Source organism: Camelina sativa, chromosome 7 (genome assembly GCF_000633955.1).
Source record: "Camelina sativa cultivar DH55 chromosome 7, Cs, whole genome shotgun sequence".
Taxonomy (NCBI): domain Eukaryota; kingdom Viridiplantae; phylum Streptophyta; class Magnoliopsida; order Brassicales; family Brassicaceae; genus Camelina; species Camelina sativa.
Genome location: NC_025691.1, coordinates 33,506,569 through 33,527,516, shown reverse-complemented (window position 1 = coordinate 33,527,516; position 20,948 = coordinate 33,506,569). Strand labels below are relative to the sequence as shown.

General features: G+C 37.5%; 5 protein-coding genes and 1 non-coding gene across 7 annotated transcripts; 2 read left to right on the top strand and 4 right to left on the bottom strand.

Annotated features, from left to right (window-relative positions):
* On the top strand, window positions 47-2,484 carry LOC104704082 (phosphatidylinositol 4-kinase gamma 2-like). The gene is made up of 2 exons (XM_010420210.2): window positions 47-1,831; window positions 1,918-2,484. The coding sequence occupies exons 1-2, from the start codon at window positions 521-523 to the stop codon at window positions 2,293-2,295; spliced, it is 1,689 nt and encodes a 562-aa protein (XP_010418512.1). The 5' UTR covers window positions 47-520; the 3' UTR covers window positions 2,296-2,484.
* LOC104704081 (collagen alpha-5(IV) chain-like) lies at window positions 2,974-4,491 on the top strand. The gene has a single exon (XM_010420209.2). It carries the CDS (start codon window positions 3,247-3,249, stop codon window positions 4,285-4,287), a length of 1,041 nt encoding a protein of 346 aa, XP_010418511.1. The 5' UTR covers window positions 2,974-3,246; the 3' UTR covers window positions 4,288-4,491.
* Window positions 5,281-8,113, bottom strand: LOC104704080 (UDP-glucose 4-epimerase 4-like). The gene is made up of 9 exons (XM_010420208.2): window positions 7,740-8,113; window positions 7,466-7,515; window positions 7,054-7,189; window positions 6,859-6,960; window positions 6,525-6,752; window positions 6,056-6,134; window positions 5,869-5,951; window positions 5,679-5,770; window positions 5,281-5,572 (listed from the first exon to the last, which is right to left on the bottom strand). The coding sequence occupies exons 1-9, from the start codon at window positions 7,920-7,922 to the stop codon at window positions 5,479-5,481; spliced, it is 1,047 nt and encodes a 348-aa protein (XP_010418510.1). The 5' UTR covers window positions 7,923-8,113; the 3' UTR covers window positions 5,281-5,478.
* Window positions 8,277-11,806, bottom strand: LOC104704079. 2 transcript variants are annotated; one of them, XM_010420207.2, is made up of 13 exons: window positions 11,265-11,805; window positions 11,023-11,174; window positions 10,858-10,935; window positions 10,688-10,767; window positions 10,360-10,444; window positions 9,856-10,272; window positions 9,661-9,768; window positions 9,510-9,577; window positions 9,326-9,413; window positions 9,162-9,233; window positions 9,018-9,071; window positions 8,765-8,854; window positions 8,277-8,430 (listed from the first exon to the last, which is right to left on the bottom strand). In XM_010420207.2, exons 1-12 carry the CDS (start codon window positions 11,671-11,673, stop codon window positions 8,792-8,794), a joined length of 1,674 nt encoding a protein of 557 aa, XP_010418509.1. In that variant the 5' UTR covers window positions 11,674-11,805; the 3' UTR covers window positions 8,277-8,430; window positions 8,765-8,791. The 2 variants fall into 2 exon arrangements, 1 of the variants encoding a protein (XP_010418509.1); XR_754267.2 differs by lacking the exons at window positions 8,277-8,430; window positions 8,765-8,854 and having other exon boundaries at window positions 9,162-9,254; window positions 11,265-11,806.
* On the bottom strand, window positions 11,954-12,026 carry TRNAA-CGC. Its single transcript has one exon. It is a non-coding gene; the product is annotated as a tRNA-Ala (tRNA).
* On the bottom strand, window positions 18,961-19,541 carry LOC104704078. Its single transcript, XM_010420205.2, has one exon. It carries the CDS (start codon window positions 19,437-19,439, stop codon window positions 19,086-19,088), a length of 354 nt encoding a protein of 117 aa, XP_010418507.1. The 5' UTR covers window positions 19,440-19,541; the 3' UTR covers window positions 18,961-19,085.

The following is a 20,948-nucleotide window of genomic DNA, read 5'->3' as shown; positions in this document are numbered from 1 at the left end:
GAAGGAAGGAGGGAGGGAGCGCGTCTTACTCTATTTAAAGAAACAGCTCTCCCAAAGGCTTCTATTGATCCAAAAATCTTCTCTTTGATCCTTCCGTAGATTTTGTTTCTCAAGAATTATTAAAAAAAAAAAAAAAACTCATATATCGATCCGAAGATCCATTTCGAGAAATTGGTGGGCTTTTGTTGGTTTCTATTAATCTTCGTTTCCGATTTAGATCGTTTCTGGAATATTTTTTTTTTTTTCAGTTGAGACTCATCATGAGTTTACTATAGATAGAGGTTCGTCCTTGTTTGTTTGTTTCTTTCTGTCTGCTTTTTAGGGTTTGATTTTAGTTTTTTTTTTTTTTTGGTTTGTTGGGTTTTTGGATCTTCCGAAATCGATTTTTGTTCCATGGAAGGGTGTCTCTTGTTGATACACCCGTACGAGTAGTAGAAGAAGAAAGATCTATGATTTAGAGAGAGAGAGAGAGAGAGCTATTTTAGGGTTTTTGATTTAGAGAATTTTCAAAAGATAGGAAATGTCAGTTGCTGATGTTGCTTTGAGTCCGATTCATAGAGGAGGAGGAGGATCGGGTTTTGCTTTTGCTCACCAACAACATTCAAAGCAGCACTACTACTCTGTCAACTCTGTTTTGGTCTTCCTTAGCATCTCTGGTTCTACTACGATGCCTATGCTCATCTTGGAGTCTGATTCCATCGCCGAGGTCAAACTTAGGATCCAGACTTGTAATGGTTTTAGGGTTAAAAGACAGAAACTTGTTTTCAGTGGTCGAGAGCTCGCTAGGAACGCCTCACGCGTCAAGGACTACGGTGTCACTGGTGGTAGTGTCTTGCATTTGGTCCTTAAGCTCTATGACCCTTTGCTTGTCACTGTCATCTCCACTTGCGGCAAGTTCTTTCAGTTTCATGTCGATCGTCGTAGGAATGTTGGTTATTTGAAGAAACGGATCTCTAAAGAGGGCAAAGGGTTTCCTGACGTTGATGATCAGGAGATCTTGTTTCAAGGGGAGAAGCTTGATGACAGCAGAATCATTGGTGGGATTTGCAAAGATGGCAGCAACTCTGTCATCCATTTGCTTGTTAAGAAATCCCTGAAAGAAGCTTTTTATCTTCCCGCTCCTGTGATAAGAGAAGAAGATGCTTCTTCTGGTAAAAAACACGTCTTTTTAGAGCCTGTTGTTCTTAACCCTGATGTGGAATTACCTAAGGTCCTCGAGGAGATGATTGACCGCACGGTTGATGGGTTGAACAAAGGTAATCCACCTGTGAGATCAGCTGAAGGAACGGGAGGGACCTATCTGATGCAGGATTCTTCAGGTCTCAACTATGTATCTGTCTTCAAGCCCATGGATGAGGAGCCAATGGCTGTTAACAATCCTCAGCAGCTTCCCGTGTCATCAGATGGTCAGGGATTGAAGAGAGGAACTAGGGTAGGAGAAGGGGCAACTAGAGAAGTTGCAGCTTACTTATTAGATCATCCAAAAAGCGGCCCGAGATCTGTGTCTAGACAAGTTATGGGTTTTGCTGGTGTGCCGCCAACTGCAATGGTCAGAAGCTCTCACAGAGTGTATAATTATCCAAAGGGATTTGACGGTTCTGTTTCAAATGATGCCAAAGTTGGTTCTTTGCAAATGTTCATGAAGAACAATGGAAGCTGCGAAGACATTGGCCCTGGAGCTTTTCCTGTTGAAGAAGTGCATAAAATCTGTGCCTTTGACATAAGAATGGCAAATGCAGATCGACATGCTGGAAACATATTGACCGGGAAAACTGAAGAAGGAAAAACTGTTCTAATTCCCATCGATCATGGCTATTGTTTGCCCGAGAATGTAAGTTCTCTCTTCACAACTTTATTCAACATTGATCCCTCCAATATATGTACAAGTAGAACTGATTTATTGAAATGTGTTTGCAGTTTGAAGATTGCACATTTGAGTGGCTTTACTGGCCGCAAGCCAAACTCCCGTTTTCTGCAGACACTCTTGACTACATTAAGTCTCTAGATTCCGAACAAGACATCGCGCTTCTGCAACACCATGGCTGGAATGTACCTGAAGCTGTCTCACGCACACTACATATCTCCACGATGCTGCTGAAGGAAGGCGCTGAGAGAAACCTAACGCCGTATCAAATAGGAATCATAATGTGCAGAGAAACGGTGAACAAAGACTCGGCGATTGAAGAGATAGTGAGAGAAGCTCATAACTCGGTGTTGCCTGCGTCGAGTGAGGCTACGTTTCTTGAAGCAGTCTCTGTGGCCATGGATCGTCGCTTGGACGAGCTAACTAAGTAACCCTTTTAAAAGTACATAATCAAGTTGGTTTTAATGGTATGTATGTATGTATGTAATGTATCTATTATGTTGAGAAAAACGTTGATAGGCTCTTCTTGGATAATTTTTTTCTTCCATGAAAGAAGCCCTTTGAACTCTTGTGTTTTTTTCCCTAAACCATAAATAAAACGTTGCTGTTTTTTGTTTGTATCGTCGTCAATTGTGCTGTGTGGTGTGGTATTGGAGGAGGAGGAGGATGCACAAAGTAAGGAACCTATCTATCTACGGGCATTTGTGTCATTTTCTCTCTAGTGATATTTTCTTTTGCAAGTTGGATCCAACCGAAGTTACATAATTTGGCTGTGTGCTCTCTGAATTCATGAGTCATGGAGTCTGACTTGTGTAAATTTTTGTCTTCCCATTACATTACATTATAGGCTTCCAATTAAAGAGCAAATCTCACTTAAAATGGACTTTAGACAATCTCACCCACTACATGTTGAAAAATATTCATACACATAAAAGAAAAGAAAAAAAAGAGTAAATCATGTGACTTTGGAAATCTTTTCAAATTAAAATACTAAATGACAAAAAACATTCTTGAGTGATGCAATAAGCTGAAGAATGAAATTAATCAACCAGTCTATTTCACTTGTCAAAATGGATCTAAATCTACATTATATTTTGCTGTTTCAAATATCTTCCCAAATTTACTCGGACACTTTTATAATGAATGTTTTGGGCTGAGTAACTCTTTTACCAAAATGAGAATATGTAAATGAAGAAGGAAAGGGCTTTTAATGATGTTTTGATTCATTGGTTGTCCTTAAAAAAAAAAAATACATAATAATAAATGCTCTCGAAGCACTCTCTACAGTCTCTACTCCACGTCTCCACCACTCTCTCACTCACTCACCCTCTGCTTCAACCCTATCTATCCTCGTCGTTTCCAAACACTCTCCGATCTCGGCAATGACCAAGCCACACGGTCGTCGCCGTTCTTCCAGCCGAACAAATCTAGCTTCTTGCGCCGTCGCCACCGTCTTCTTGCTCATCTTACTCGTCGTCCTCCTTGTCGTTTACTTAACAGTCTTCAAACCAAAAGACCCCAAGATCTCCGTTAACGCCGTCCAACTCCCGTCGTTCGCCGTCTCCAACAACACAGCTAACTTCACCTTCTCTCAGTACGTCGCCGTTCGAAACCCCAACCGTGCCGTGTTCTCTCATTACGACAGCTCTATTCAGCTCCTTTACTCGGGTAATCAAGTCGGGTTTATGTTCATACCCGCTGGTAAAATTGATTCGGGTCGGATTCAATACATGGCCGCCACTTTCACCGTCCAATCTTTCCCTATTTCTCCTCCTTCCTCCTCCGCAATCTCCACCGTCTCCGCCGCCGTTGTTCCAGATTCGCCGGTAATGCCTGGTCCTCCGGATTTCACCGTCTCTCCGAGAAACCCAGAGACGCCGGATTTACCGGGAAACCCCGATTTACCGGGAAATCCAGAAACGCCGGATTTTCCTGGGAATCCGGGTCCTCCGAGTATTCCGAGGAATCCAGGCTCGCCGCAGTTTCCGGGGAACCCAGGAGCTCCAGTTTTACCGAGGAATCCAGGCTCGCCGGAGTTTCCAGGAAATGCTCCGATAATTCCGGGTACTCCGGCGTTTCCGAGAAACCCAAATCCACCGGTTTTTCCAGGGAATCCCGGGTCGGGTAACCCGAGAAATATGGGTCCACCGGGTTTTCCAGGAACTGAAGCTCCACCGGGGTTTCCGGGTACGCCGGGAGGATTCGGCGGGGGAGGAACGGGGCCAACACTAGGAGATGGATATGCGAATCCGGGTTTCGGGTATGGGAATCGGGTCGGACCAACGATGGAGATAGAGTCGAAGATGGAGTTAGCGGGTCGGGTCAAAGTACTGCACGTGTTCACACATCACGTGGTCGCTAAATCGGATTGTCGGGTCACCGTCTCTATTGCCGATGGATCCGTCTTGGGCTTCCATTGCTAATTTTTTTTTTTATTTTTTTTTGCCCTTTTAAAAAAAAAATAGTTTTTGTCCCTTTTCCACTAATTTTGTTGCTCCTTTTATGTTTAAGGAAATTAATTAGAAATTGTAAAAATTTATTTTTTTCTCCTAAAAAAGAGTAAGTTCATAGTACTGTAGTTTTTGTTTTGATGCTGTTGCTTAGTTTTATTAGTGTTCTTTTTAAAGCTATATTATGATCACACGTTCTCTCCATCAATTGAGCCCAAAAATGCTGATGTGTGTTCCTGAGAATATGGCCGAACCTTTTATTTCTTTTTTAGTTTTGTACTTAAGTTGATTGTGGGAGCATAAGCATATGGGTTTTACTTACGTACCATTGAAAGATCTGTATTCCATTTCCAAAAGGTCTGTTTTTGTAAAGTAAAAGTGAAACTCATTGCATATCTTTGGATATAAAGAAAAAGTATTGAAATGTTTATTGGAAAATTTGATTTAAAAGGACATTTTTTCTTCAATTTGTCCCATTATATCTCTGAATTATGCAAATCATATATATTTTTAAAATTAAGTTCTAATATGTTTAGAAAACGTACAAAATCGATTTTGTTAAAGGTTTTTCATCATTTTTGTCACATCATTGGTGAAGCTCCCACTATCCTTGAGATTTGTGAATTTTCTTCAATTATCTTTTGTCCTTTTTTTCTTTGTAATTTTCTTCATTTCAATAGTTTACAGTTTACAAGTGAAGATTGTTTGTCTACTGCAATTGTGTAATTGGGCTTTTTCCCCCTCTGCTCATTATCAAAAGAAGACGTTACTCGCCCTTATTAGCTGATGAATAAGGACAAATTGAAATGCAGAGGTATTAATTCATATTTAAAATACTTGAAATAGCATACAAAAACCCATATGAAAAAGAATTGAATTCAAGTCCTAAATAATACAAATATAATCCCATGAAAGATAATTCCCTAAGAGAGATAATACAAACCCAATAAACAAAAGAATACGCTAAAGTTAAACCTAGGCGTGTATATCTAAATATGAATTACAAAAGGAGAAGGCAGATATATATGATATGAATAGAGAAGTAAGTTCTCCCTCACTGTGTTTGTTTTGGCATCAGAGCTAAAACCTGAGTAGTCTGTAACTGTAACATAAAAGATGAGACCCAAAAATAGAAAGAATGGGATATTGGATTTAGTGCTTTTGTTAAGTTGTGTCTGATGAAGAACCGTAACCAAAAGGATTGTTACTTGCCCAGTTCCATTGGTCCCTACACATTTCTTCGATTCCAAAATTTGCCCTGTCCACAGATTTTGATTTTCTTCTGTATTAGAGACTTGAGCAAAAAAAAAGGGTCCATGATACTGTGCTTAAATATAAAGGATTCGTTGGGTCTCTTTACTTACTTCCAGTTTAGTTCCCGTTCAGCTTTTTCTGTTGACGCATAGACGGTTTCTGCATCACCTGGTCTCCTTCCAACCTTCACCAGTGGGATTTTCTGTACGCATTATTTTCAAACTATCAAGTCCACACACATGCGTAAATGCGTACACATTTATGATTTTGTAAAGGGAGACACAGAAATGATCTTCTTACCATTCCAGAAGCTTTTTCAAATGCATCAACCATCTCCAACACTGTTGTTCCTTTTCCGGTTCCCAGGTTGTATACCTCACAACCTAGAACAACAGCCAAGTCAAACACCTGAGCTTGTTTGTATACATAAGCGGATATGCACTGTCACGAAAATTTGGTATTTATTAAGAAAAGAAAAAAAGCCTACCTATTTCAGTATCGTCTAACTTTTGAAGCGCACATATATGGCCATCTGCTAGATCAACGACATGAATATAGTCTCGTACCTGAAACAGAAAAGGACCGATAAGATCAATATAACTCATCACACCAAGGAATAAAAGCAAGATTATTCCATCACAAAGTATCGGGTCAAGTTGAAGTCGTCAACTTAGGAAGGAAATTAATTCTCATGATATTACTTTAACTATTGAAGCAAAGGAAAGTGAACTTATCAAAAGATCACGACACTTAAAGAGTTCTAGTGATGACTCAAATCCGTCCAGTGCCACTCATCTAGGATATGGAGCAAACAATTCCTTGGATTCCCAACCCATGGACCAAAAGTCAAGATTTATGTGGAAGAGTGACAAGAAGCAGGTCTATGTGAGAGCGATGCAGGGATACAAAGGACAGTAAAAAATGCAGGATTTTGTATAAGGATGTGAGAGTCTTACGCCGGTGCCATCTTTAGTGGTGTAGTCGGTTCCATAAATTTTTAGGTTAGGCAGCCTCCCAACAACGACTTGCTGGACGTAAGGCATGAGATTATTTGGAATTCCACAAGGATCCTCGCCAATGCGACCGCTAGGGTGAGCTCCAACAGGGTTAAAGTACCTCAACATTATGATTCTCCATCCAGGATCACCACGTTGTACATCACGGCAAATGTCCTCGATGAACAGCTACATACATAATGGGAAACATTTCAGGATATATAAATACCAATCAACTCTACAAAAAAAAAAAAAAGAAAAGCTTTCAGCTTCAGCATCGAAAACTACCGAGTACCTTTGTCCGTCCATAAGGGCTCATCCCAGACAGGGAAGACTCTTCTGTACAAGGAACCTCCTTTGGCCAGCCATACACAGTAGCGGATGAAGAAAACACAAGCTGATTTAGATCAATGACAAAAGGTTAAATCATATTTCACATACATAAGGAAAACCAAAAAAAAAACTGTAATACAGAACAAAAGGGGATTACTTTTTTACAACCGTGAGCAGCCATTACTTCCAAAAGTGTGATAGTCCCAATCAAGTTATTGTTATAATACAGAAGCGGCTTCGCCACGCTCTCGCCGACTGCTTTCATTCCAGCAAAATGCATTACTGCATCGAACCTACATTACAAACAAAAGAGGGATATAAGTCACATTTCTGGAGGATTAGAAAATGGAAACACAAAGCATTTCTCATTTTGATCAGATCCTAGCACGAAACATACAAAACTAAATTCTCTGTTATAAGATTCTCTCGTGCTAGGCTATTCGGATCTTAAGGCTCTCTATTAAGAACACGAAATCAAAGTCAAAGTTCACGAGATTTAAGAGTTGGAACATGTGTTTGCCTGGAAATGAGTAAATCAGTAAGAAGAAATAACTAAAAAAAAAACTCACTTTGATTCTGAGAAAACTTTCTCAAGTGCGGGTTTATCACGAAGGTCCACCTGCAGGTATATATAAGATTCATCAGCCATCTCAATTTGCCAAAAGAAAAATCTCAGATTACCAAAAGATAATGTCGAGCACAATTCGATCCAGCAATTGAATACGACTAGAAGATCAACATAACTTCCCAAATCAAGCATCGTAAGCAAATCGAGATACAAAAAAAAAAACCTCTCGGAATGGAATAATGATGATCCCACATAGAAGAAAAAGATGAACAAACCTGGTGGACGGTGAGATTTTGACCATGATCTCCGGCGAGCTCCTTGACGCGTTGGATCGAAACGAGAGAGGAATTGTCGAGGTTGTCAATGACAACGGTGCTGTAGCCGCCGAGAAGAAGCTGAAGAACCGTGTGACTTCCGATGTAACCAGCACCGCCGGTAACCAGAATATTCCCAACCATCGAAGCTCCAAGAGGCGCGATGAAGAGAGAGAGAGAGAGAGAGAGAGAATCAAAAAGAGAAGCTTCCCTGGAAAAAATACTAACTATCCTTTCTTCTTCTTCTTCTTCTTGTGTGTTTTTCGGAATAAAAAGAGGAGTGGAGAAGAGAAGACACGTGGCTTTTTCATTATTTTGTTAACCTTATTATTATTATTATTATTAATACTTCAATTAATTTAAATGTCACAATTCTCTGGAGAAAGTGTCACTTTGCGTGTTTAGCAACTACTAATAATTTAATTCACAAAGGCTTTGCATTTAAAAAAAAAAAAAATTAAGATTACAAAGGGACATGAAACAATCCCTAAGCGTATATTAAAAAAAAGGAAACTATATTTAAAGAAACTAATAATTTCGGTGATTATTAAACTACTACTAGTATATTTATTACATGACAAATGTACCGAAATTAACTAATAGCGACCGACAAAAGAAACTTAACTTTTAGCGATGCTCCAGAGTTTTTGACCTGTACCAAATGATCAGCATTTCCATTATTACTTAAACCAATTATAAAATTTTCAAAAAAAGTATTCATTTTTACAGTGCAAAAAATTCCCAATGCAGCTCTGGAGAAAGAAAAAGATTCTTAAAAAAAAAAGTTAACTAAAATTTAATAAATATTGCAAGTAAAGATGTTAATGCCAGAACATTCGTCCACATTTTTCATATCATTGACGAATCTACGTTGCAGTTTTGACAGCAGACATTTTCAATGTCATGCATATGCCCGCCGAAAGATTGATTATTGCTTTTATATGATTGTGATAATTTTGATGTATAATGTATGATGGTTAACTAACCCGGTTTGTTGACAGAGGGGTGTGTGTTTAAGGTTGAGAGCTGAGTAGTCTCTCGGCCTCGTCATTTGCTTCAGCCTGTATTTTCCATTTCTGCATTACAAACATATAGACCAAAGTAATTGTTAAATAGGACACAAACTTGTTGCAAGTATGTGTATATCTATGCTTGTGTTGTCCAAACTGATAACTGGAAACTTGCAGGAAAAAAGATGTACACAATTCAATGTACATGGAGTTTCCAAAACTAAAATACCTCTTCAAGGTTTTCGAGTTCCATGATCTGCTCTATCTGTTGAGCAATGTTTTCCTGTGGAAACAATGGGGTTCTAATCATCAGTCTTCAGATTCGATCACATCAGGTTCTTAACTAAACTCTTCGAAATACGAAATAACTCACAGTATTGTTCACTTCCTCGGCTGCAAGAACATCAGTGTCCATTTCCACCTCGATCTCAATCATTGAAGATATCTAAACGTATAAGAAATCGAGCTGAAAGATTAAAACCAGGAGATCAAGTGAGATTTGTGAATATCTAAAATGGTTTTGTTTCGTTTTCTTACTTTGGCATAACTATCGATCAGCTCAATCTTTCCCTTTATGGAGTTCTCTAGACTTTCTCGTACCTTCTTTACTCTTGTTCTTCGAGTACTATATTTGCGTGAGATACACATTTTATTATGATAGATCTCGTTGTGTTAACAATTTCCCAGATGATGAGGTTCAAATGATCTGAGAGGGTCATACCGGTAAGCTGGCTCTCCTACTGCTAAAATTTTGTTCTCGAGCTGGCACATTCGAGCCAACATCCACACCTAATGGACACAACAAAGTTTTAGTAGTGTGTTTGATTACATATTGCGGGTTTCAAAAGGTATGGATAAACGAGACTTGGTACCTCTTTCTCAACTGCTTCCTTTAGATCTCTAATGCGGCGCTGGAGCACATCATACTGAGACAAGAGTTGCTGCTTGATACCAACCACATCTACTGTCCGTTCAGGGAGCTGAAACCGTGCAAGGGAATATGAGATTCAAACCAAAGAGACTAAGACATGTTCACTTGATACAGTTCACATGTTAGAGAATATAACCTGATTTAGCTGAGGAAGGACAAAAGAATTTACGGTTACTCCAACTGCTAGTGATGTAACAGCAGCAACTGAGAGTAATTGAGGCAAACTGGGATTAATAATACCAGAAGCAGCATCTCCCGTAGCCAAAACAGCAAGAAGGGGTATTATAAACGATGGTTGCAAGATCTTATCTCCATCTTGTAAAGGAGGCCTTAGCAAGAGTGACTCTCGTCCATCCTTGTGCTTTGTGAGGCTCATAGGTTCTCCAGGGTAAAACTTTGGAGCTTTGGGGCTAAATTTGAAAGGTCCCACTTGTCTGTAAACATTAGAAGGAGCAGCAGAGGCAACTGTCACTCTTTCTCCCTCTTGCGCAGGGAGTTCGGCTGTCTCAGTGGCAAACCGGTGCGTTCGGGCTGTACCGGAAGGAGTTCGTACCTGAAATCCAATGCAATGGTAACAATATCTGATGTACCAAAATCAAAATTACGCTGAAAATGAAAATGTGTTAGCAATGGCAATTACCACAATAGAGTGCACCGAAGATGTGATCTTGTTCTTCTTTATCTGGATTAGTCTGAGCCCTTTCTCCCAGAGAGGAATGTCCTTGCTGCGTTCGGCAGATGTAGCTCCTTAGAGAAAGTGAATATCCCAGCATCAACACCACACGCATCTCAATTTGTTTTACAGGTCAAATTAACAAACAAAAACCGCTCTCACACCCAACAAAATCTAAATCTAGAAACATATTAAAAGAAATACTAAAGCGTACTCTAAACAAACATATTAAAAGAAATCTAAATCTAAACCTAGAGGTAGGCAACAAAGAAGAGAAATACTAAAGAGTACTAACCCGAGCTCTTCTGATTCAATGCTGGTTATGTCACCAGAGAAAAGCTCATACTGGTAACGGCAATTAGCGCAAGATGCAATCTAGAAACATAGACAGCACAAATCATCAAGTTATTCTTAAAAAAAGATATACTGAGCAAAAACAATCAGTTAGATTGGGTCAGTCATTACCTGAACTCCATGCTGGGGTTGTGCAACAGCAATGGCAATCAAACAGGTGGGACATCTCACAATTTTACCAAAGGGAACCTAAGATCACATTAATTAATTAAGTTGAGACTAACTAATTTCAAGAGTGTCCTAAGAAACTGTTAAAAGGTGTTGTTGCATAGTAACCTCCTCAGCAGGGGAGATTCCAACACGGCAAATATCTCCGATGATCCTTAGAGAATCAGAAACCCTTAAGGAAGCAGCAAGACTATTAACCAACATCGTGTAGACCTCAACGTCAGGCCTTGACCATCTCCATCGATCAATTTCACTTCCACCTGTGCAAAAACAAAAACATATATAATCAATCCTAAATTTGCTCAATCAATCACAGAAACTCCTACTCTTGATGAATGAGATGAGAGAACCTAAATCGAAACTCGCTCGCATGGCGTAGAAGATCGACAAGGCAAGATCAACATTGCCGCGACTGACAGCAGCGGAGATTATCGAACGGCAATCTTCAAGCTCAACGATTCCGCCGCGATTTGACCCGAATCGTTCAGAAATCATCTCGAGCGCTTCATCCGCATCTCCAACGGCGGATACGCTGCTCAGAAGCTCGTCGTCGAGAATAGAAGACGAAACATCGGCTGCGGCGGAGCTGAAACTGTCTCTGCTCCGGTCTCCATAAGACGAGAATAGAATTTGTCGCTGTATACGACCGATATTCGCCGGTTTGAAGAACAGAGAGCGGAGAAGAGGGTGAGTGTCGTCGTGGAGGTTAGGGATGCGATTGATTCGGGAGAAGACGGAGGAAACTACACGAAGACTCATTGATTAAAAGCGGAAGAGAAAGTCACCGGCGAAGAAGACGGAGGAGCATCGGTTCGGTGGTGGTTCTCTCGGAGATGAGGAACGAGAGGCTATGAAAGAGGGAAGAAGAAACCAACAACGGTCTCTAATGATATTGTTTTTTACTTTCTTCTATCTATTGCTTCGGTTGATCTTGCGCCGTTGATTTTTCGATCTTCTAACCCAAAAAAAAAACAATCCGACGGCGGTTGAGCTTGAGAGATATATTAGTAAGTCACAAAATTAATAATTAAATGTATAATGGAGGTGCGGGGAATCGAACCCCGTGCCTCTCGCATGCGAAGCGAGCGCTCTACCATATGAGCTACACCCCCGAATCATGTTTATTGTCAAGGATGTATTCAATTATAACTTGGAAAACCAAAAACATCTTCACAAAGCAGTAGAATATTAAACATTAAATTTCGTAAACGTATGAAAGAAAAAAGAAAAAGGAAAAAAAAAAAAGTAGAGACATTTGTTTTTTTCCGAGGTAGTCTCTTTCCATATTTGTGTAATTTTGTTGTGTATACCACACAATTCTCCAATTTGCAAAACGATCTGGGCTTACTAGTTTGGGCTCCATAAGTATGGGCCGAAATTGCTAACTTTTTTTGTCTTTGTTTTTTTTGACATCAATCTAACTTGGTTAAATTTGTTTGTTATCCGGAAAAGAAAAGAAAAACTCAAAACGATAGTAACAGAAAAGTGAGATACAGTTTTTTGAGTCATACTTTTTTAGTAGAGAGAGAGAGAGAGAGAGAGAGAGCTTAGAAGCACACTAAGCAACCATGGCGGGAATGGTCGATACGCAGAATTAGCTTCTCCCTTTTCTTTTTGTTTCTGATCGGCGAATTCATCTTCTCCGATTAGCGAGTATCTGATCACCATATCAAAACGGTTACTAGAACGAACGAGAAGAAACTGAGATAATTTTCCCCTACTGGAGCTAAGTTGACGAAGAAACAACCATCCATGGCAGGAACAGATGATACACAAGAGAAGATTCGCTCTTTGATCGGAGACTTGAAACATGAAAGATCTCGAAAAGGTAAAGAAAGATCTTTCTTGCTTCTTTTTTGTCTCAGGATTTCGTAAGAGAACAATATATCTAATTGTGAAGATCGGTGTGAAAATTCAATTATAAGATGATCGGAATGAAATGTTGGTGGAATTTAGGGTTTAAGATTGATTCTGAGTGATTCGGATTGATCACATTGTTCTGATATTGTTTCTGTTGGTGATTTTTGGTCGTCAAAGTGCAAAAGTGTGTTGAATTGAAGAATCGTGTGAAAGATCGCGAATCGGGATTAGAATATGTGGATGCTACTCTTGAACGTCTTAGGTCTTTAAACCAAGTAGCGGAGGAGGAAGATACTACTACGACTAACGTCAACGAGTCTTCAAGCGGTGCTACAATCCAGTGTCCTGAGGTCAGTTTCCAATTTCGTTAAATGAGTTGGAAGTGGATGCTTAGAATTTTCTTTGGGTTGTTTTATCCTGAGCGCGCGTTTTGAGCTTGGAAATTGTACCTTTCTTCAGGCGAGGATTGCTCTTTACAACGAAAAAAGGATTCTTCTTCTTCCGGATGAAATTTCTAATCTTGAAAGTGAAATACATGCTCGTCAGGTATCACATATGGATGCTCTTTTTAAATGCTGTTTATATAAAATTTCGTGCTAATGGTTGATGACTATTAATGTTTCGATGCTTGCCAAAACAGGTCAAGGAAGCACTGGTCAGGTTCAAATTTCATTTGGCTTTTTTGTTTCTTGTTTATGATCTAACATAGATCAATTTATATTCTTTCTTTCTTCTTCTCTTTGCTGATGCAGAGATCAATTTCTTTACAAAGTCCTTCAACCAAAGAAGGAAGCAAAAACTTTTATTAATGATAAGCTGTCTGATGTGAATTCTCAAAAGCAAAATGAGCTGCTAACATCCAAGAAGAATTTAGAGTTTATGGAGAAGCAACTGGATGAGTTTGTTGAAGAGAAGGCAGAAATGGAGAACCAACAGCATGCTCTGGTTGAACAGTACGAAGTACTCACAAATAAGAATATACTTTTGGAGAAAAAATTGGAAGAACAAAAGAGGGACAACCAATATCTTACCACAAAGCGTGATGAACTCCAAGGACTTTTCAGTAAGGTAAGTAAATAAATAGAATAGGAAACTCAATATATACATTGCGAAAGGCACGGATTGTGATATTCAACAGTAAACTCAATATACTTTCTTTTCTCACTTAGAATAAACAGAGAAACCGTTGGAACTATGAGACAGCAGCAGAGTTTCGAAAGGAGGAGGTATACAATATGACCTTGAATACGTACTGTTTATCATTTGCTTATAGCTCGTTGAATAGGTCATATGTTGTTTAGGTACTACTATCCAATGCAATCATTTTTTTTATTTTCAGGTGGCATACCACATAAAGAATTGGGAAGATGAGCAGAAAACCTTAATTGCAAATGAGAGAAAGAACTGGGAAGAAGAGAAGGAATGCTTACTGAGGGAGAAGGATCCCATAGATGGTTCTATATTACAAACAATGGTGAATAAATTACCAAATTGGCTGAAGAGTACTGTAGCCCCCAAAGGCATCTTGACAAGAGATGAGTTGGGGGTGATGATGGGTGCATTAGTAGCCATCACTGCTTACGTGGTTACATATGCTAATGAAAGCGTGAAGATAACTGCTATCGGTGCATTTGCTTCACTATGCGGTATAGTCATTGGGAAGGTATTCAACAATGTCGTCACTTACATCTCCATGGATAAAGAAGCCGAGGTGGAGCCAAGCTTGAAGAAAGCTGCTAATTCTATACCATGGATAATTATAGGAGGAGTAGTCCCTCTTTTCTGCGGATTGATACAGGATTATTGGACAAGATTTATTGTTACAGCCAGCTTAGCCTTAGCGATGAAGATAACCTTTGCTTGCATATGGACCGCTTCTTATGGAGTCAGCAAGTGCAGAGCTATGTGTGTGGTTGTGGTAGGAGTCATTGGTACCGGTTTGGCAGCAGGTGTTCCCCACGTCGTCAAGATGATAGCAAAGTGAAGGAACATGAAGACTCAAATCTGTTTCTTGAACAAGGTTGAAATTCGTTTGTTTGTTTGTGTAGTTTTATTGTAGTTGACTCTATAAATATAGTGTGTGAGTATTTTCAAGAAGATAGTAAGAGACAATAGTTACTTGTATGTGAAAGAAAATTTTTGAGCAGAATAAGCTCAAGTGGATCAAATGGTGCTCAAGTAGTAGGTACATGATGTTATGTTTCAGTTGCTAAGTGTTGACTGTTAACAAGAGGTTGATTTAACAACTTAAGATAACAAGAGAGTCGGAACAAAGAGAAACAGGGTTACACATTACTATATATACATCCGAGCAACAAGGGTTAACAGTCAACACTTTAAAAACACATCCGACATCCCTCTTCTTTAAAAACACAGTCATCTTGTTCACATTACTATACATCCGAGCAACTTTTTAATCTGAAATCACGTGACTCAGCTATAAAATTACACATTCGTGTGTTTTTATAACCAACATAAAATTGTTCAAGTATAAGGAACTGGTTAACAAGTGAAATGTGAAAAAAACTAGTGATATCTAAATTTGCTCTTGGAAGTAAAATATATGTGGACACCCACAAGAATGGCAGCTAATCAACAGTAAAATTTGATGAAAAGGTAAAAAAGAGACATGTACATAGAACCAAAAGATAAGGCAATAGCAGAACACAAAATCAGAGACTTATTCATCCCAAAATTATGCGAAACATTTTTGTCGGGGAAGATGCTTACTATTGTGTATATGATTCTGATTGAGTGATTTCCACATAATGTATGTATCCATTCTTCCAGTGTCTAGTTCCGCTTCGAGTCATTTGGTTCTTTAAAAAAATAAAATAAAAAGTGTAAATTCGCTCACTAACTTTATTTTTATTTTTTTGTGAATCATTCAATGAGCAAGGGTAATTATGTTTATTAGTAGTATATATCTTCAATTTTAGAAGATATAGTAAAGATTTTGTTCATAATTATCTGTTTAAGTCAATGAGATGTAAATGTCTACAAATTAAATATTGTTTTTAAACTTTTCGTTATTAAGTGTATATATATATATATATTTACAGGATATTGTAAATGATATATATTAAAACAATAGAATTCCATAATCCCACTCACATAAGGAAAATATTTAGCTGGAAAAAAAAGTAAGGAAAATAATTTAAAGTTATCCGTTAAATATTGACGTCTACTTACTTTCACATCTTGTTACATGTTGATGCTTTTGGTGGTTAAAAATAAGGGAAAAAACAATAGGAGTAAGAAATTTTGTATATATACTGTACGTCGCCTTACAAGTTAAAAATTGCTTTAGTTATTCATATTGTTTCAGTAATGGGATCTATGGCACCTCCTCCCTTCGACGACCGGCGTGATGATATAATAGAGCTTTCAAGCTCTTTAATGGTCTTGATCCTTTTTTTTATGAACATTTGTATAATCATGACTATCATGTTTTTGGATTGGTTGACTAATGATTATTTTGAGAAGGAACATCACCGCTTACATGATATCGAACTCGGGAGGTTGCCTGCGGGGGAGATGATCCAGGAAATATCAGATGATGACAGCGACTGATTGATTTCTGGAGACCCATGCATGGGAGTTTAAATAAAAGATGTATACTAAGTTCAATATTGTTACATTCTAAGTTTTACTTTTAGTCATCGTTGATCGACTTATTATAAGGCACCTCCTTTTTTAAAAATTTGATTGTTGTCAACATTAATTGTCGGTCGTTCGTCCATGGTTGGGAATGATGAACTTGTGCTCGACTCGAGGTGATGGATCTTAATTAAGTTCATAGTTGGATATTTTTCTTCAAATTATCACACAAAATACTAAAACCAAAAATCCATCAATATCGCAGGACTTGTTTTTATTGATTTCTTTACGCTGAAGAAAACCACGTAAGAACTGATTCTTACTATGTAAGGTACTAGTAATACGATAAATTGACCATTAATGAATCATTCCATTTCGCAACGAATTGCCCATGGTAAGGGAATTGAAGGTCACAAAATTGTTGAAGCTAAACATCCTAAAGAGAGATATCAGCGTTAGGTCCATTAATTGCCGGCTTGTGATTAGGGTTCCTTTCTTCTTTGATCATTATGGCCGCCGGAGATATAGGGTGGTACGTAGTTATCCAATAGTTAACTAACTTTTCCTAATCTATATGTAACTCAAAAAATTATGTAAAAATAAGAGAAAAAAAAAAAACTCTAATTCTATATTGTGTCAACGGCTAACCTAGTTAGGAGTCAGCCGCTAGCTCCTCTACTTATATATATCGTTTGTATAGCTACTCTACTTACAAAGACTTTCCCAGTTACTCTTATATATTCATTAAATCGAGAAGTCCTCTCCTCTCGCAAACACCATGGATGCATCACGATATGAAGAAACCGTAATAGTTTTGTTCAGGGTAATGGTGGTGATGTCCATGATTGTTATCCTTTTCGGCTCTTGTCTTTGTTTTAAATTTTGCTCACGGACGTCTACTCAAAAAGATGAAGATATTGTGCACCTCACTTTTTAGCCCATGGAGCTTGAATTCTAATGACGATCAAGACAAAGCGCAAAGTTAGCGATGAAGATAAATTATCTTGTAGTCATCTTAATATTCTCTATAAACTTCTTTTTTTCCCTTAAATTATTATTATGGGATTTGCTTCAATATTAATTAATCTGTCTCTTATCTTCTGAATTGAAGACCTATCAGATTTACAATAAAGATATTGTGGTTACGTATTTTATTTATCTTTTTGGAGACGATTATCTTCAGAAATTACATATAATTATATATATATATATATGTATCAAGCCGTATTCATCATGTAATCGGATTACAACCAAGACTTAACAACAATACATATATATATAATATATGCAAGATCATTCTCTTTTTATAGGTGAAAATTAACTCAAAGCTCTAGTTAAATATTATCACATTACCTAATTTACCTTGTTAGTGGATCGCTATCTAGCTTAACCATGCAAGATGATGGTGACCACCTCTCCTCAGAAGAAACGTTAAAATTTATGTATGCGATGATCGGAGCCATATTCCTTTACCTTGTCCTTTTGGGCAGCATACTATTTTATTATCTTCGTAAGTGGCTATCCCTTCATAAACCCTCATATACTACTCTAAGAACCGACGAGACGATCAGCGACCATGATGTGGACAAGGGATCAATCATCGTCAATCGAGTTTGAAGTCTTTATTATGGTATTTAGTTTGTTCTTAAATCATTGGATTTGGTTCAATTTGTTCCTTCATTATATTTTGCTTTTGTGTCTTTACTCTTTCTATAAGAAATACTTAATCACTTTTAGTGAAATTCCTTTATTATGTTTTGTTGATCTATCTCTCTCTATCTGACATGAATATTTTAATCAAGTAACCTTGTGTTAGTTTTTTTCTTTTTTTCTTTTCATACATGCATATTCTCTCCGGATCTTGTATCCACAAATTAAAATCTAATAGGCACGATCGATCTCAAGTGATCAACTGATCATGATTACAAGAGGATGTACCCTAAGAAACTGAAAACCCCAAAGCACGAATGGCTCTTGGCAACGATTTAAACCGCAATTACAATTTATGAAATAAAATAAGAATAATTAAACTAATTGAAACACCTATAAACTAAGAAATAAAAACTGACGACAATAGGAAAAAACATGCCTTCTTCTAGGTCCGAGTATTACTAGTTTGTATCGCTGATCTTCGCTGATATGCCTCGTATAAGTCGTGGTCGTCGTTTTTGGTATAAGTCTTGGCATGTTGGAGGAGGAAGAGGCAGCCACAAAGGAAAAGAAAAATAACTATTAGGAAGAAGATCATCGCCGAAAACACAAATATCAACCGTATGTCGATCCATTCCAATGATCCCTTAGGTTGATACTCCATCAAGGTTTGTTAATTATGCCACAAACACTATGGTCATGAGCTCCATCAATTGTGTGTGTTTAATTTGTATATGTAGTATTGATTTATCATGATCAGCGGGTACGAGTCCTAATTATTTGGTGATAAGGATTCTTATTCCTTAAATTATCCAGTTATTAATAAATAAATAAAATGCGTAATAGTTTGTCAAAACATATATACGGAATATATATGGTACGAGATCGATCTCAAACTTTTCTAACAAAAATAAAAATATCTATCTAAAACTGTGATAAGCAAAAATGCTATATAGTTCCGATCATCGTGATATAAAACAATGCTCTAGAAGGCTAGAACCAATATATGATGACTATCATGATCAAACTCATTTCCATCATAGATCACATCTTTAGCATCTTCATGATCTATCCATTTCCTGGACTTCTGGACACTCCACGATGCTCTCTAAAGACGGTTCCCATGCCATCGACGATGATAGTGATGACAATGATGAAGCTCTTAAGATCCTCTTCTCTAGCTCTACCATAACATCTCTGGTAATCTTCAAGTTTCCATCATGATTCCTATTCATCTCAAGCAAAAACATGTCCAATTCATGTCTACTAAGCACTATCTTCACCTTCATCCCACCATGACCATCTTCACTATCACCACCATCAAGTTTGAAGGACTCTTTTTCTCTTTCTCTAACCTCTATCTTTCCTTCTTCCCCTTGATCTCCTCGCACCCATCTCTCCATGCAATTGCCCATTGACACCAAAACAAAATATGACAAATCTCAAGAAAAGAAAAAAAAAAAAATCACAGATTTGCTTCTCTTTTTCTTTGAAAATAAGTGATTGACATGAGTGTGAAAACACATGTATATATAGAGAAGGTAAAATTATTTAATATCAATCAAATCTTTTTAATACTGATTTGTCCTGTCAAAAGCTTTTGAAAATTCCCAACGACTCTCATGATTTATTCGGAGTGAAAATGACATATTTGAAAATGTAGTAAAGAATATGAGTATACGTTAAAACTTTATGAATCATTTTGCATATGGTGTCTAAATTTTTTTTGCTTTTAATTAATAATTAATCAACACACCATCTGAAGTATAGTATTCTTTTTCTAGTTCAATCAAATGGTTAATAGAAATATTTAAATACATAATACGAGCTTTAGAGTTTAGAGTATATATATGTATTATATGAATGTAGTTGCATAAAAAGACAACCGTTAGGTTAACGTCGACATCAACCGTTCGGAACCTATTGCCCGACAGTGTCACGGACACAATGCAAAGACTTTTGAGAAGCGGCTAATAAATTAACATTATAACAATATATAGTTTTACAAATCTTACTATTATTATTTTTTTGAACCAAAACGAAAAATTGATTATAAAACCACACTATGCAATACTAAAATATTTCGAAATCAGAGACTTTGTTTTTGTTTTGTTATATGATTTTGTTTTCGTCAATACAAATTTCCGATTCACGTGCTTAGACCAAATGTGAACACGAATATATCCTTACCTGCACCAGCACTGATCATTATAAGAAATTTCATGATTCGTTTCTTTTGTACCAGTAGGAATTGACGATACGAATTGCATTTTATAAATTCAAAGTTTCGGTTGTTCATCTTAATTCCTAGTAGATGACAAAATAATTTCTTGTTTTATTTTACACAAAAAAATACTAGTATAAGTATCACATTCACCGGAAATTAATGAAATGTCGGGAGACAAGTGCCAGATTTTAGGTATGACTTTCATTACATTATAGTGTAAATTAATAGCCTGATGTCATACATATCGTGAATACTACTATATACCATATTTAAGAAATCTTAGTTTTAGATTTGATTATCAAACTTCAAACATAACATGCGCTACATTTCTCTTTTAGCTTAGGTTTTTAATTCATCTCCGATTTTGTTAGGTATATATGATGTTCAGTTTACAGATTACCATTACTCGGATTCGGTTTAGTTGGAATTGGAAACTATAAACTGGGTCAAGTACATATACCAAATCACCCCTAGTTGCTTGGTTTAGTGTAAATTGGTTTGACTTATACAACCGAAACTGAAAAACCAACCTTAGTATCATCAATTTGGTTCGGTTTGACGGCAGAAAATGTAAGTTGCATTTTCAAGCTGGACACAGCGCATACCGACATGGCGACATACGTAAACGTATCCAAAGCCGCGACCGTATTACCGCTCTGACCAATTAAGTGAATCTTATGGGCTGCAATGTAATCTT